The 17,992-nt window shown below is 35.8% G+C and overlaps 1 protein-coding gene across 3 annotated transcripts in view; it reads right to left on the bottom strand.

The window, feature by feature from the left end:
* The window catches only part of Cobll1 (cordon-bleu WH2 repeat protein like 1), a 132,875-nt gene that overhangs the window by 43,887 nt on the left and 70,996 nt on the right, over positions 1-17,992 (bottom strand). For all 3 annotated transcript variants that reach the window (XM_070021836.1, XM_070021839.1, XM_070021842.1), the window contains 3 exons: positions 15,144-15,323; positions 1,997-2,198; positions 295-523 (listed from right to left, as the gene is read on the bottom strand). In XM_070021836.1, the coding sequence (XP_069877937.1) occupies positions 295-523; positions 1,997-2,198; positions 15,144-15,323 (611 nt within the window). The remainder of the gene's footprint in view (positions 1-294; positions 524-1,996; positions 2,199-15,143; positions 15,324-17,992) is intronic.

Raw genomic sequence — 17,992 nt, 5'->3', positions numbered from 1 at the left:
AATCAAATACTGATTGATGATAGGTAAAAAGACAAGTTTTCTTCCAAGTTCAATAACTAAAATCAAATTGCATTATATATTTCCCCTGATTTATTTTTATTTACATTTAGTTTTTTCTTCTTATTCCCAGTAATACATTATGTAATATATGTACTGTTATCTATATATATGATCAATTAACTTGTCATTATGGAATTTGAGAATACCCATTTATAAAAACAATGTATACACCTATATATATATATATATTTATACATTTTCTGTCAAATAGACAAAACAGAAAATGTAACTCACCTCTGCTGACATCCATGGCATATAATTCTCTTAGTCCCAGGTCATTAAGAGATTTTGTCAGGTCGAGGGGCTCCTGAGATTGATGGTCTTTCAACAACAGAGTATGCAATGGATCAAACTCACATTTGTCACATATGATAGGAAGAAGTTCTTGAAGTGGTGTGTGTGGGCCAACTCTCACTATGGTCTTCTGTGTTTTCTTAAAGTTGATCACTACCCTCACAGTTTTCTGGAACAAGGATTAAAGCCAGAGTTAAATCACTGTGCTGTGTGTGTATCATGCATAACCGACTGCTTCATGAGTATCCTATGATGTTATGTATTTATTGAAACAAACTTTCTACAGTGATGTCTGCAGTCATGAATCAATCTACAGTCACAAACATGGAAAAATGTCTCTCTCCTTTGTAAAATTCTTTTTCATATCAAGGGTTGTAAATTCAAGATCACTTAAAAAATCAAGTATTTATTTCTTGATTCACAACCCTTTATATTTAAGTCCCCAAATGAATAAAAAGCCTCATATCCAATACTACTGCTTTTACTTTAAAAATATATATATACTTTAAAATTAGCAAACGTGCATAACCATTACCCAACCTTTTCATTTGAGGAATATTTCTTATTTGAATGAAGAATATTTCTTATTTGAATGTTTTATCAGTGGCCTCAATGGATATAAAATTACTAGGAATCTTTTAAATTTCTCATATATTGATGTAATTGAATTTGATCATGTATATAAACAAAACATATCAAGAAAAGTCCACAGTTGCAGATTCTCAAATATACTTATTCATAAAACTAAAACTCCATGTATAATTAAGGGGATAAAACTACTTCCATCTATATAAATAGTTTGGATGTTCAATAAATACAAAGTTTGACAAAAGGAAACTCTGTGTCTTAATATTTAATGTTCAATTATATGTCACAACAAATGTTATACTACATAATCCCTGTCGATATTTTTATGAAGTGAGAATACATGTATTCAACTCATACACATGTGTGAACTATCGATTTAATAAGCAAAATTATAGAATTTTATGAAGTGAAAAAATGGTGTTCACAATGGAGTATTTTTTGAAAATCATAAACTTGTATATCATTAACAACAATAGAATAGCATGGATTAATGATTATAGTGTTAGCTTAGGGACAGAATGCTTGCTGGGAATATATGAGGCCTTGGGCTGGGACCCCAATATTGAGGAGAGTAGAGAAAGTTGATTTCACTAAAATCACTGAGGTTAAAATTTTTTTAATTAAAATTTTTACATCAAAGAAAACTGAGTCATTGTGAAGCTCAAATGTTGTAATGTAACTGTTAATGGTAGAGTGGCCATTTTCCAAATGGCCAAAACCCAAATTTTTTTGTATTTTTTATTACTTTATTTATCTTTTATTACTTTTAAAGCATGAGTGTAAAACATTTCACATTCCTAATTGTCAGAGCTTAATTTTCAGTTACAATTACATTCATCATTTGATATCTAAAGTAGCTCCTCAATTTTAGTTGATCTAAGAGGCATCAGTGAGCTGAATTTTAAACCAAGTGGCCTAAGCAAACATGGTAACTAGAGTCAGAAAAAATTTGGCCTGAAAGTCAAATTTTAGTTCATGTACAATGAGATGCAGGATCAAAAATAAACTTAATAAGGTAGTCATTAGATATCAAAATCTATAATAGAATCCTTACCTCTGGTATTAGAGGTGTGGGCTTCTTCTTATCCAAATTTTTTGGCTTTAAAATGACTTTCTCTACCTCCAATATTCCTATTGGTGTGTTTGGCTTAAATTTAATGTGATTCTGGTCAGCCGACAGCAGATCGATTGTGTAGCTGGAAGGATTTAAGTGATACTGTGCACAGAGGAATATCAGCAAGTCCATCATAGGTTTACTGAAAGACAAGATAAACGATGGAAACAAGGATCCATAAAATAATCATATTAATTGATAAAATTACTGCCTTGATACTTATTTTGCTGTCCTTGTCTTTAATAGATAAAGCAAGACAAGAAAACTACATTTATAAGAACAGCTTAAAGTCTAACTACAGGTGGCACAGGTGGCTTATGCCTTTAATCCAAGCTACTGAGGACTGTGAGGATCACAGTCCTAACTCAGCAAGGCTGGGGGAGAGGGGGAATCTATGAGACTTTATCTCCAACTAACCACCAAAAAGCCAGAAGGGGAGCTTTGGCTTACATAGTAGAACACTACTAGCTTTGAGCATAAAAGCTCAGGAACAATGCCCAGGCCCCGAGTTCAAGCCCCGAGACTGGCAGGCAAGCGCGCGCGCTCACACACACACACACATCATCATCATCATCATCATCATCATCATCATCATCATCATCATCATCATCATCATCATTATCATCATCATCATCATCATCTAACTACAAGATAGCCATCTGGCTACTTCTCCTTCAACTGGGAAATATAAATGGTATCAGTAAAAACAGTTTTTCTAATTTATTTTTCTTTCCGACTCTCAACCCCCTTTTTGAGACAAGGTCTTTGTGGTCTAGGAACTTGCTATATGGAGCTAGAAACTACTCCAGGCTGACCTTGTATTCTTCATCCTCAGTCTCCAGCGTGCTGGGATTACAAGTGTGCCATGCTCAGCTGATTCTCCAGTTTTTTGAGTAGAGAATATGAACCTAGCCGGGCACTGGTGGCTCACGCCTGTAATCCTAGCTACTCAGGAGGCTGAGATCTGAGGATAACGGTTCAAAGCCAGCCCGAGCAGGAACATCCGTGAGACTCTTATCTCCAATAAACCACTAGAAAACCGGAAGTGGCACTGTGGCTCAAGCGGTAGAGCGCTCACCTTGAGCTGAAGTGTATAGGGACAGCGCGCAGGCCCAGAGTTCAAGCCCCACGACGGACCAAAAAACAAAAACAAAAACAAACAAACAGAGAATATGAACCTAGCTACTGGCTTTTAGGAACCTGAGAAGGAAATGAGACTAGAAATTTATGCTCACATCAAATGTTGTACACCTGTGTGCATATAGTACCTCATCTCATCCTCCAAAGTGCAGCTGTTAATTTGTAGCCTCTACAAATTAGTTTTAACACAGAAGTCAGGGTGGGAAAGAAACAGTTATTTAGTCACGTGTAACTCTGTGGTCAAACAACAATTTTTGTTTTATTTTCATCCCATGTGCTCAACTGTGTCTCAACCTCACATTACTAGTTACTAAAAGTCTTCCCAATCTCCATGCAATCACAAAATGGTTATTTTTTTTCTGTTTTCTGTTGTTGGTTTGGTTTTTTTTTTGGTCAGTACTAGGATTTGAATTTAAGGCCTCATGCCTGAAAGCCAAGCACTCTACTATTTGAGGCAAGCCCCTGCCCCTTTTTTTCCAATAGTTATTTTACAGAAAAGATCTGGTTTTATCCAGCCCTGGCTTTCAATGGTATTTGTTCTATCTCTGCCTTCCAAGTTGCTAGGATTATAGGAGTATGCCACTAAAGTGGTAGATTTGTTAATGATGCCTCCTCCCTTCTCCTTACTCACATCTAAGCAGGATTTTATAGTACATACATCAAGAAAGGGTTTTTGTTTGTGCTGTTTTTTTTTTTAAGGACTAACTAAACCACTCAGTTTAAAAAATGAGCTGGCTGAGGGCCAATGGTTCGCACTCAGTGAGGATCATGGTTCAAAGCCAGCATGGGCAGAAAAGTATTTAAGACTCTCATCTCTAATAAATTCCCAAAAAAGCTGGAAGTAGAGCTGTGACTCAAGTAGTAGAGCACTCACCTTGAACAAAAGAAACTCATAAACAGTGGCCACACACTGAATTTAAGCCTCAGGACTGGCTAAATAAATAAAGCTGCTTAGAATGCGTCAGTCCACAAAATCCATTCCTTTTATCTTTGATGCTTACACAATAATATTTAAAAATTTGACATGCTTCTATAAAGCTACACTTTATGTCTCTATATAGATTTGTCTAGTATTGCCCAAGTTCTACCTTTGCATAGTACATTTTAAACTTCATCCAGAAAATGAAATGTATACTGATTTATACAAGTTTATATTCCTTCTATGAGAGAAATCTGATGCCAGCATACTAATTCTAAATTTGGAACTGATACTTTCTATTTTTTAAATTTAATTTTATTGTCAATGTGATGTATAGAGGGGTTACAGTTACATACATAAGGTAATGAGTACATTTCTTGTTCAACACTGTTACCCCCCTTCCCTTGTTTTTCTCCCACTTATCCTCCATAATAACCACACCCAAGTTGTAAAGTTCATTTCCAACATATTGTCTTGTGAGTATCACTTGTTACATTGGTTCACCCTTTATCCTTTGTCTCATTATTTTGTTATTCCCCTTCCTTCCCCAATTCAGATAAACATATATACTAGACACAACGTACCAAAATTTTAAAAAAAAAAAAAAAAACAAAAAAACAGTGACAACAGAGATAAACCAAAGAGGGGGAAAAGAAAAAGGAAATAACTTCACAGAGTACATTAAAAACAACAACAAAGAAAAATCTTTGTTTCTATTTCTTGGAGTTCATTTTGCTTACATCATCTTATATGGTCAGATGTACAGAGCAATTGAGCTATTGTGATCCTCTCCTCAATAGTAAATAATTAGAAATCGATAATGTCGAGGTAAATACTGTATCGTAGAAACAGAGGCTTAAAGACACCTTCCATTGCCAACCAAATGGACACCCGTCTGCTGCTGTGTCTGTGTAAATGGTGATGTGCACAGATCATATTTCTTCCTCTACTATGGACACATAAAAGTGAAAAGGAATAAAAATAGAAGGATAAAGCTAACAATTTAATACCTTTATTTTCTAAATACACAGATGTTAAGAAGTTCCACAAGAAATATAAATTAACAGGGTCAAATTATTCTGAATAAGTTTATCTTTCAGTTTCTTTTATCTCCGTTTTTAAGCCCCATTTTTCATCTTTGGATATATAAGCATATAAATATTTAAGGAACAAATCCATTTCTAAAAATAGAAGAATAACGTGTTATTTAGCCATTTAATATTTTGGTATTTCTGTCAAACATTACTTTTTAAATTTAATAAGGAGTACAGATTTCATTAAAAATATTAAAATAGCTTATAACCTCAGTCAATTTAGTTATCTGTAACATATGCATGATACCAGCTTTCATGGGAAGAGGTAGCACACTGACTATAACTTCATCATCACCTCTGAACTCAACACTACCTAAAGGTCATTTAGTAAAAACACCTCTCTTAAAGCTAACAGAAAACTGGAACTTCTTTATAACACTGTTCCTCATTCTATAATTCTAGGTTCAGTTCTCCATGGCAATTTGTGAATTCAATTTTGCACTAAAAACAGTCTGCAACAAATTAGACAGTTCTGCCATAGGCACAAATATACATGTGCAAGCTCACATCTGGGCACACATGCATATGCATATTTGTACACATACATATGCACACATGTACTCACTACTGCAGATAAAAATAGTATTTCAGATCTCTAGGAAAAGAGCTGGACTTTCAAGGAGTAATGCTGGGGAAGGTGACTAGCTGTCTGATGAAATTCAAAATTTATGTATCGACCTTTTTCTTTATACCAAATTAAACTACAAGTAGACCAGATACACAAACATAAGTTGTAATTCTGGGATAAAAGAGAAAATTTTAAAAAAATCATTTTTAATCTAATAGCTTTCTGCAGTCATTGAATGTCCTGTATCCGCTATCCAATACATGGGCCATTCAGCTGAAGGACTCATGAATTGGGTTCCCTAACTGTAGTTTAAATTCACTCATGTGCAACAAGTGGCTACCTTACTATACAGAGCAGATTCAGCACATGGTTCTCTCGGTGTGATTGGGGACAGCATGCTCAGTATGGACCTGAAACTCAGCAGAAGTGTGAGAAGTGTGAGCCACAACCAACCCAGAACCACTGAATCTGACTCTCAGGACCAGCATGGTCACCTATGCTTGAAGGGGTTCTGATACACGCTGAAGTTTACAAAACACATAGATCTGGGGAGAAAAAAATAAACAAGAAAAATACACAGGGCATCAAAGAGGGGTAAATGCAGTGGTAAGAAATATGTAAAGAACTTAGGGAATGTTCCAACAGGAAAATGGCATTCCAGCAGCAATCTGGAAGGAGTCTGCATTTGTCAGCTCTGCTGGGAGTGCTAAGACCCTGAGGCAGAAATGTGCTTGTGGGCTTGAAAACACCACCAGCTGATTAGGAGGAAAAGCAGGAAGCCTAAAACCAGCATGATGATATCACCGGGTTTATTGGTATTTTGGAAGACATATGATTTTTACAATGTGGGGAGAGAAAGCTCCTGGAAGGTCTGAGGTCTACTGTACATTTTTTAAAGATTATATTCAAAGTGCTGCATTCAGAGTACCTTGGTATATCAGTTATAGGGTAATTGCAAACCTTCAGAAGATATGCCTAGTATGGCTGTATAGGCCTATGATTCTCGCATTCAGGAGATTAGAGAAGGAAGATAGGAGTCTGAGAGCAGACTGGGTCATGCTAGGAGAATCTGACTCAAAAACAAAAAATTAGGGGCTAGTAGTGCAGGTCAGATGAGTCACATACGCAGACAGAGTTTATTGCAAGGTGAAAAGACTAAAATCAACACCGAAAAGGAAAGATAAGCCAGACTGCAGAGACATTACAGAATGGCAGAGTTACTGGAAGGACCAAGACAATGCCTAAATTACAGACATGAGTGTTTTACTATGTGATGTGCTTACTAACTTTTCCTTGATGCTCCACAAACCATCAAGAGCTTCAAGAGGGGTTAAGTAAAGGGAATTTTGATTTAAACAAACCACCATAAACAACAAAAACAACAACAAAAACAGAATCTAGAAGTGATGGAAAAAATATAGTGATTCCCAAATCAAAAAGCCACTTGAGCATTTACAGCATCATCACAAAGGGGACTAAACATACCACAGGAAGTGTGGGAGGGGTCAAGCAAACTTATTCAGACCTCCAGGAGCGCAGTGACCTCAAGGTGTTAGCTGGAATCCAGTCATACTTAGCAGTGAACTAACTCCTCTGTATCAGGGCCACATGTTAGCAACATTTATTTTCAGGACCTAAAATTATGTCAGGCAAACAAGAAGGCCTCCCAACACCTAATTCCAGAGGGATTTAGAGGAGCCAGTGGTGATCTTCCAGACATCTAATAAACACTATATAACAGATCTCAGTACTGTACCTGATACATGGAAAATAAGAGGAAATTCATGCACTTTAACAGAAAGTATACATTGGGAGAATGGCTTTTTGTAAAAAATATATATATACCATATTTGAGAAACAGCTTTGTTGTGCATAAATCTATGTCATTTTTACACAAAGGAGAGACATCAGAATTAAGTAGGATGGTATCTTTTCAAAACAAAGCCTCAAACCAGTTGACTTGAGATAATTAACTGAAGCCTCAGCATTAGATAGTAACACAGAATTTACTTCAACCAAGTATTTGGAGACTGAGAAGTACTGACAAACTAGCTCTCCACTACAAGGGAGTGATAACACTGCAAATAGAGGATGGTGCTAACTTTGAAGCAGCTCTCACCCACAATGGCTGCTAGTGGGATTAACTGGTCATAAAGTACCCCCATAGGAAATACAATCACTTCTTGCATGTAATTGTTCAATATTCTCCACCTGATGTCAAACTATATCTGCCAAAGACATTTTGGTTGGAGGATAATTACCCTGAATGAACCTGACAAGAGTTGGACAACAGGTCTAACCATGAGGACACGAAGACCCCAGAGGTACTAAGGATTAAAAGTGGCCAAAGGCTGTGTGAACTTGACTGTGACTCAGGGAAGTGTGCAACAGTCTTTCCCTCCTTGTTAACACATGGCTTAAATGTTGATTTATTGGATAACTTCGATTCTGTTTGGTAATCTTATTTACAGACATTTGTGTCTCTCATGAGATAATGATTTCCTGGAAGACAGATTTTTTTTTCCTTAAACAATCTTTAAAGTTTCTTCCTTGAGATGATGAAATCCCTGTGAAATTTTCCATTTCCTTTTAGAAATTAGTATCAATCTTGTGTATTACACCTGTTTGTATTTTCGGATTTGAGCGCACAACCACCATAGGAATTACTACCACTTGATGAAGGGAAAAGTTGAGGTTTGAAAGGTTATATGATCAGAATCTGCATAACACAAAAGTATTTGTAGAGTATTCAGAACTGAAATTTCCAGTCCATGGTCCATCATCCCTTCAGCTATACTGCAACATCATTGCACCTCAAAGCATACCATTATGTCAGGGGGGCTGGTTTAGAACAGGTTCTCTGCTATGTGCTGCAGTTTTACTTATCCACTGATGATGTCTCGAGATACTCTCTCCATCTACTATGATCTTTTCTAAAAGGACACATCCTAGTGGTCATCTTGTCCTACTTTTGTTACTTATTAAGTATGACAGTATACTCTGTGCTTTAAAGACACCTACTGGGTATAAAAAATAAAATAAAATACAGATCATTATTCAATAAAGAGTTTTGAAAACAGGAAAGTGTACAAACACTACCTCAGTGAATTTCTAAACCCTGCAATGTGTTTAAACTAGGTCACTTACCAATAGGGTGTCTGTATAATTTATTACCCGATCTGGGACAGCTGAGAATCAAAGGGGGTGTTTTTAGTGGGTAAAAAGTGCTAATAAGGTCTCAAAGGAAATAGGAGCAGATATAAGTACTTATTGGGCCTAGTGGATTCTGGGAGGAATGATTATGATTCTTTCAATCAGCTTCTGTACCTAATACGGTATTTTATGTTATGTTTCAATACATTAATACCTTGTGGATTCAATATAAAACATAAGTTTATGTCTTAGTAAGTCATCAAACCTGAGTTGAATTGTTTCTCTATCTTAAAAATGCATGCCAGCAACCCAATTAGATTTTGAGATAGTATTATGGAAAATTTTAGAGCATCTTTCATTGTTCCTGACAATTATCCATATTTGGCTCATTCACCTACTTCAGAATGATCCATAACTACCTAGGTGTGCAAAATGAACACATCCAATCCATAAAGCAAACCAAACCTGAAAGTCGAGAATGCTTATTGAATTATGTCAAAAGAAACACTGTAAAAAGAACAAAAAAAGAACACTTGAAGATCATTCATAATTAATCATTAAAGTGATAAAAGTTTTTATTTCAAATACTAAAAACAAGAAAATTCCTTAAAAGTTACTACTTTACACTGGGCTCTACTTGGTCATTTATCTTGGATATTATAATCAGGGATGATTATAAATAATTTCCTTTAAAATAGCCATGCTTTAAGAACATCTGTCTATGATACATACATATACAACTCTTATAAGGAAAAAACATCACGAATGCATTTTGCTGTAACTAAGGAAATTCAAATATAAGCAAAGGATAAAATAAAATTTTATTTCCATGAAAGCTGAAAATCTTTAACTGAATAAGAGTAGATTGTACATCCAGGAGTGTTGTCTCCTGCCTACAATCCTAGCTGCTTGTTAATGCAGAAGTATCATGGATTCAAAGTCTACCCAGGCAAAAGTTAGCAAGACCCTGTCTGAAAACAAAAATAAAAAAAAAATACTTTGTGTTCAAATGGTTGAGTGCTTGCCTGTATCCTTGAGGCCTGGTTTCAACAGCCAGTTGAGGGGCGGAGAGTGTTAAAATTACATAGCATGACCAATATAAAGTCATGCTAGCACAAAAAGAACAGTAAATACATGTGTATACTTCTACGTGTACATGAGTAGGCCAGAACCACAGTGTTAATAGTGTCAAATGTTTGCTAAACAATGACTTTGCTTTAAGATTTTTTTAACTCAGCTGTATTTTCCAATGTTCTAACATACTTGACTCAATAATGAATGAAAATGATCATGTTATGAGTTTATCCAAGGAGAGGGGAGAGACAGAGGGAACACGCGTAAGCATCTATACCCCTCTTTCTTAACCTGGTAACAAAACCAACACAGGGGACACCAGGGTGCTACAAAGCCTAGATCATCAGATGTTTCTGTGCTGCCAATTAAGAGCTCAAGCAGTGTCCCAATTCTTAAATACTTTCAGAGCTAAGTTTTCACTTTTTGTTTTAAGCAGTTACAGCTGCATAAGAATCAAAACTAAAACTTAAGAATTCTTATAGAACTAAATGTGGTTTATGTCATGCAACAGATTTTTTTAGCAATATTTTTAATTACCCTGTTTTTACATGTACTCTGATCCCTTTACAGTTTTCAATAAATGTAAGTACTATGTGAACTTGTGGAATACTTTTAAGACCCCTACTGCTGTGTTAACTGATTTACCAAAATTGGATCCATATTGTCATTTTGATACTCTTGTTTTTGATACTTGTTTCCAGCAGGTGGCGGTATGCTCCATGTAAAATGTCCCTTATAAACTCCAGACCACCCCATTTGGTGCCAATCACTGCTAGTGGCATTGGACACACAAATCAAACCACAGGTTATATGTAAAAGGTTTCTGAGACATTTCATGGGAAAAGCCCAGAGAGGTGAGGTGACAGTTTTGACAACACACAGAAAGTTAAGTAGCTGAATAGATCACTTAGTTGGAACTTTCAACTTCAAGTGAACAAAACCACTTTTATGAGAAAGAGAGAACTATCCCTCAGTTATAAATGCTGTAATTTTCCTTCCTGCCTCTTGTAGCACAATGTGCTAGCCTAGACATAGAATCTTTTCCCTATTGGCTAACAAAAAGGATTCACTTCACTCTTCTATGGTATTTCCTAAATTAAACACTTGGCTTTAAAGATATATTCAGGAGAGAGAATTAAAAAAAAAAAAATAGGAAAAAGAAACTAAAACCCATGCCAGTTCTAGTAACTCATGCCTGTAATCCTAGCTCATTGAAGAGGCTGGGATTATGAGTATCACAGTTTGAGGAGGAATAAAGTCCCCAAGACTACATATCCCCCCCCAAAAAAAAATTAGTTAGAAGGAGGAGGGAACGAGAGAGAGGAGGGGAAAAGGGCGGGAGAGCCAGGGCTGAGTTGTGCTTCAAGTGGTAGAATACAAGTCTAGCTAGTGCAAGACGGAGTTCAAATATCAATGCCAAAGAAGAAAAAGAAGAAAGAATGAATGAAAAACAAACTAAAACTCAGTGAAGTATAGTAGAATAATTACCTCAAGCAGATACCTAACTATAAGGACCTAAAATGATACTCTACTGTATATATTCTGTTATGATACAAAATATTTCTAACAGTCTAGACTGTAAATACCTTTTCATTGAAAGTTAATTTTTCCTACTGAGCATGGTGGCACACACCTGTAATCCCAGAATTGGCCAAAAGGCAGGAAAGTCAGAGGCAGAAGGATTGAGAGTTCATGGCCAGAGAGAGGTCACGCATGCAGTTCATGGTGAAACTCTATCTCAAAAAAAAAAAAAACACAACAAAAAAACAAAAAGCAAAAAAAAAAAGTTAACTTTTCAGAGGTACTTGCTGGACTCCCCAAATACAGCATCAAAGCAGCATATAACAGCAATATGTTTCAATGATCAGCTTAAGTAAAGCAAAGAGCTGCTGGTACACAAATTTGTTGGGCAAGGAGATGACCACCAACCTAAGTCAGGACAATAAGTTTTTAGTTTCCCCTGTGTCTACTGCTGCCCGTAACCTTACTGTGTTCCCTAATCTGAATAAGCTGAAAATCAATGTACAAACGCAGGCATTGTTCTGAAGAAAACACTGTATGCTCACATTTCCACACACCACCCATTCTAAGTACACCTCTACATGAGCCACATAGAAAAGAGGCAACTCTCTAAAATCTTCCTTGAGAATGCCCATTTTTAGGGGAAGAATATTTCTAAAAAGGGAAACATGAATGCTTTCTAATACTGAAACTATTTCCCAAAGGAAATATACAATAAATGCAACCAAAATCAATAAAACAGGAGGAACATTAAGACAAATTTTAAAAAGATGGTCTCACAAATATATATTGGAAATGATTGAGCCTAGATTTATATTTTTAAAAAAAAGAAACATGCATGTAAACATTTAAAATTTGCTTTCCTAAACTGGGCAAGGTGACTCATAGTAGGCTCTCAGTAGGCTGAGATCCAGAGATTACACTTCAAAGCTAGACAGGAATGAAAAGTCGTGAGACTCTCTCCAAAATAACCATCAAAAAAGAGAGTAGGAGACGTGGCTCAAGTGGTAGAGTACAACAAAGCAAGCATGCAGTACTGATTTCAAACAGAGACAACAACACAAATAATTTTAAAAAACATACAAATAGTTTCCCTAGTGCCTTGTCAAATTTTAGCATTATTTGTAGAAAACTGTATTTCTTTTAAGTAAATTTCTTTGTCATAATAAGTTCCCACATTATTTTGCTAACATTTTTCAGATATAATGTTTATTACAATATTTCTTATTACTACTATGCAACACATTTTTCAACATCTGTAGCTGTAACTTTTAAGACAATCTTTTTTTTTTTTTTTTTTTTGGTTGGTCATGGGGCTTGAGCTCTGGGCCTGGGAGCTGTCCCTCAGCTCTTCAGATCAAGGTGAGTGTTCTACCACTTGAGCCACAGCACCACTTCCAGTTTTCTGGTGGTTTATTGGAGATGAGTTTAACAGATTTTCCTTTCCAGGCTGGCTTTGAACCATGATCTTCAGATCTCAAGCTCCTGAGTAGCTAGGATTATAGGCATGAGCCACTGGCGCCCAGGGTTTAAAGCAGTCTTAATCACACTCTTAGGATCTCCCAAATCACACTCACAAGAATCTAGAATTATATGCCTAAAATACCCTAAAATATCTAGAATCACATTCCCAAAGATATTCCAAAATCATATTGCAATAACATGCAGAATTATACAATGGCTTTAAAATCATAAACACTCAATATTAAAATGATCGTGTAATTATGTCTCTAAAAAGTCACATCTATAAATTATTACTGGATAATAAAACTATTAGAGCAAAGTTCTTTAATCAACCCCTGCAATAAAAGCATACAAACGCTATCCTCATAAAAATGCTATAGCCCTAGATAAAAATTTTCAAACATTAGGGACATTCCCAATTATATCTCTATCTGGGAGAGAGGGGTGGGAGACAAAAAAGAATAAAATAAAACCTCTGTTCTTAAAGGATTCTGGGAATGCAGCCAAGGTCCACCTCCAAATACCTTTTACGGCATCCCATTTATATTGCTACTCTTTCTATCAGGTTTGAGGCTATAGCTTTCACTTTAATGAATAAAAAGTCAAAAGGTTTAGAAGCCAGAGGAAATAGTTGTTTCCTTTATGTAAAAAGTATCATTGGAATTATGTAACCTGACTGGAGCAAAGAAGGGCAGTAAATTCCTCCAGGCAGGAATGTTTATAAACATATAGGGCTGGGGGCAGGGAATGAAACAGGAAAGTATCTGTAGAACAAAGGATCACGGGTGAAGCTTTATATATATATAAATGTAATTAGTGAAAGAAAAGCCTTCTTCATTACAGAGATGAAAATAACACTTGGTTATCTGGACTCACAAATTTTGGTTTTAAATTGTCTTCGTCGCTGTAGTCTTTTATCAAAGTTAGTACCACAAACTGAGAGGTACTTTAGTCAATTTGTCTTCGTAATCGCCCAATAGAAAATAGAGGAAAAAAGTGAGGATAGAGCTCGGCAGTAGAATACTTGAGTAGCATGTCCCAGGCTTAGGTTCAATCCCCAGCACCTGTCTCCTTCCCACCTAATCCAGTAGAGGAAACCAGCAGGTGCCAACCATTGATAGTATTTCACTTAATCCTAGTAATAGATGATGTGTTATTTAATCCTAAAAAACTCAGGCATAATACATTTCTATAGATACGAAAATGAAGCAATTCAACAAAGCTGGTGGCCCAGAAACAAAACGTCGATTGAAGCTATAGGAATGGAGAGGTAAATGAGCTAGTAGGTCAAGAGACTAAGAGAAGTCTAGGGTCCTGGTGTAAGTGTTTGATGCAGAAATTATCCGTTATATTTAAAGTATATGAGGAAATAAAGAACAGGTAAACATGGGAGCAAATGTTGCTGCTTACTCATTCTTTTGCTAAGAGATGCACACACTATACTAACTAAGATCAAAACAGATCAATATCTAAAACATGCACGTGGGTAACAGTGAGAAGTTGAAGGTAAAAAGTGGAAAAAGATCAAATATATAGTTGGGGTAACTTTCCATTTCAGAATGAAATGGAAAATTACCTTTGGCTGTGTTCCAGTTCTCAAACTTTTATGGAGGTATTTAAAATTATCACTCTTTTAAATCTTTGCTGGGTTAAAGTTTGACTCTACATTTCCATTTATCTCATCCACATTTCAAATTAATTGAATCAATGAATCAAAAATTGCAATAATTTCACAAGTAGATGTTCACTTCTGCCAATTCCAAGGAGCAGCATGAAGTTGGAAGGATATCTGGGAAGTGGAAGGATTTTGTTACATATCCTAGACTTTGTGAGCTTGACCTTCAATTTCAGTGCAAGCCATAACTATACCTCAGGGAAAGGTATTAAATAAACAACATGACATAAAATAATTCCAAATTCTAAATCACTCCAGTGGATTGTTGGAATTTGTAGTATCGATATAAAAACATTGGCAGGAAAAAAAATTGTACCCATCTAGCATTTGTTTTGTTTTGTTTTGTTTTTTTTATAGATAAATGGACTGAATAGGGGAGTTTGGCCAAAGAAAGGAAATCACTATCACCTGGGGTGTCACAGAGTTCCAATAATGGGAACTGGAAAGGAGGTGCTGGAACTTAGGCTACCTGAGCTTACCTTCCGTGGACTGTAGTAGATTTGATAATATCCCCAGGCAGAACCACGGAGAGTTCAATGTCTTTATCAGTCCTGTTTTCCTTCTGTTCCATGGTGGGTTTTGCAGATCCATCAGCTGAAGAGACATCAACACATTTGGTCTCACAAGGAGGAAGCGGTGCTCTGGCTTTTGGTTTTCTCCTAAAATATAAATGAAGCACAGAAAATATTTACTTTAAAATAAGCACTAATATGATCACAAACTCCATACATATATTTGGACTTCCACATCCAGAAAAAGAAAAATGCACTAAATGGTTAACTGCTCACTAGTTTACTAGGGATGACCAGATTAGGAAAATAATCCTCTCTCCCTTTTCCAATCAGCACTTGGTTTTGATCTGAACACTGCCTATAGTATTTGGAAGTGAGAAGAGGTATGACACTTTAAGTGGAATATACCTTTTATGAGATAAAATGTCAACGCTCCTTAGTTTCAGTATGGATATGAAAATTACCTGCTTCAATAAAAGAAAAAAATTACAAATAAATATTGTAATAAATATTTTAGTGTAACAGTATGAAAGAACCTTACAAACCTAAGGCATTAATTTGATGAACTGATAAAATAAAATGTAAAAAAAAAGGAACTGAGTTATGTGATAACCTGTTTCATGTTTTATTTAAAGCACCATAAATTAAAATTTTGAAAATGTTACATCTAAGCTGATTACTTGTGCAACAAAGATGACTATTTCTTTCTGAAAAAATATAAATTTTAATTCCTCCCTATTCATTTCCTATGGAAAAAAATCCAACAAAATATGTATAGTAAGCATCTCTTTGGTATTTTCAAAATGTACAGTCTTAACAAATTCAAGTAACTATGCATTAAGTGACATGAAAAGACAGAAGCAGTGTGTTCCACTATTCATTAAAACAAAATGTTCCAAGGAAGTGGACTTGTGGCTCAAATGAAAATGCCAGTCTTAAAAATAGCATTTTGATCAAGCGGAAAAAGCCAAGCAAGAGTACAAGTCCCGAAGTTCAGGCCTCAGCCCCCTCAGCCTCCTCCCTGCCCAACAATTTTAAGAAGATGTCTTTTGAATGGCAACAAAATGAATTTCTACAGCTATTGCAAAGCCTTCCACCTCAATAAATATTTCAGCTTCCCCAAACTCCTCTTCCATACCAGTGTACTCATAACCAATCTGAAGTTTCTGTCAACTCAGTATTATAAATAGGAAAACCCACCAAAGCTAGTCTCCATATGCCTACTCCCCAGTCTCCATTTGGAAAATTCCCTTATATATGTTACCTCCTTCCTACAATGTCCAAACTCAGTTGAAATTCCTGCTGAAATCTCCCTGGTCTCCTGCAAATGCAGCAAACTCAGATTCATCCTTTTGGCATTTTGTATGAATAATGGTGTCCCCTGTTCTAAGGGGCTTTAAGTCTGTGATAAAAACCCATCTCTAATTACTAACTATAAACCTATTACAAAAAAGGTAAAACACCCGGGCTGGGAAGGTGGCTCAGTGGTAGAGCGCTTGCCTTGCATGCATGAGGCCCTGGGTTTGATTCCTCAGCACCACATAAGCAAAAAGAAAAAAGCAGGAAGTGGCGCTGTGACTCAAGTGGTAGAGCGCTAGCCTTAAGCTGTAGAGCTGAGGGACAGTGCCCAGGCCCAGAGTTCAGGCCCCACAATCAGACCCCCCCCCCCAAAAAAAAGGTAAAACACCAGCTGAAATACTATTTACCTGGAACTTCTATTAAGAACATCATAATACCCCTGTTTATTACTTTTAAATAATCAAACATCTATTATACTATTGGAACTGAAAAAATGGAAAGTGCCTGGGAATGAGAAGAAGATTTTTCCATAAGGATATAGCCATTCAATAGAAAAGATGCAAAAGATACAAACCAAGGAAGATAATACAGAATAATTAAAGGAGTTCTATGAGGAGGTAAAGAGCCAGTCAGGGCAGAGGGAGGGAGAAGAGACTTGATACATGAAAGCAGCAAAGACTCATTTTGAATTAATTTTTTATATAAGGTGAGAGGTTTAGGTTGAAGTGGTTAACATATTTGCATATAGATTTCCAATTGTTACAGTGTAAATTTTGAAAATAAAATAAGTTGGGAGCAGATAGGAAGGCAAAACTGGGAGAGAAAGAGGGAAGGGGTGACACTGTTCAAAAAGAAATGTACTCATCTGACTTATGTAACTGTAACTCCTCTATACATCACCTTTACAATAACAATATAAAAATTAAAAATATATGAAAGCAAGGGAGAATTTAGATAGGCAGAGTCTGTAGGGTCAGTTATACATTGGTTCCTAAATGTGATCTATTCACAAACTTAGGGATATAATCTAATTTGAGTACATTAAACTCAAATCTAGTGAAAAGAATACCAGCTGAAATTCTTGATTCAGCCTAGATGCTAAGTAGCTTTAAATTTTTAACTTATGTGAGCTTTTATGCAGCGGGGCAAACTTTTTAAAATATTTTTAAAAATCTAGTCATGTCACCTAGTAGTCTTATTTTTTTTTCTGGTTAGATATTTTGAAGAAATAACAAAATTGTAGTACTGAAAGACAAAAATATAATAAAAATAATTAAATCTAGGATGATTATCTAAATATGAATGCAAGAAACACAGTAAATATCCAAATCTAAATGGAGGAAATTCTGGTATAAAAAAGGGGTGAGAGAGAAGCACAATATTCAATAACTGCATCATCTAATGCTAGTTTTCATCATTTTGAAATTAACATACTTGACATTAATGTGCCTTTCCTCCTTTCAAAGAGGAATGTTTGGGCCTGTGTTTCTACCTACAAGAATTGGGACATTGGGATT

Source organism: Dipodomys merriami, unplaced genomic scaffold (assembly GCF_024711535.1).
Source record: "Dipodomys merriami isolate MVZ:Mamm:240054 unplaced genomic scaffold, mDipMer1.0.p SCAF_1, whole genome shotgun sequence".
NCBI classification, from domain to species: domain Eukaryota; kingdom Metazoa; phylum Chordata; class Mammalia; order Rodentia; family Heteromyidae; genus Dipodomys; species Dipodomys merriami.
Note: the sequence above shows the minus strand (reverse complement) of the source record. Positions and strands in the feature narration are given on the sequence as shown.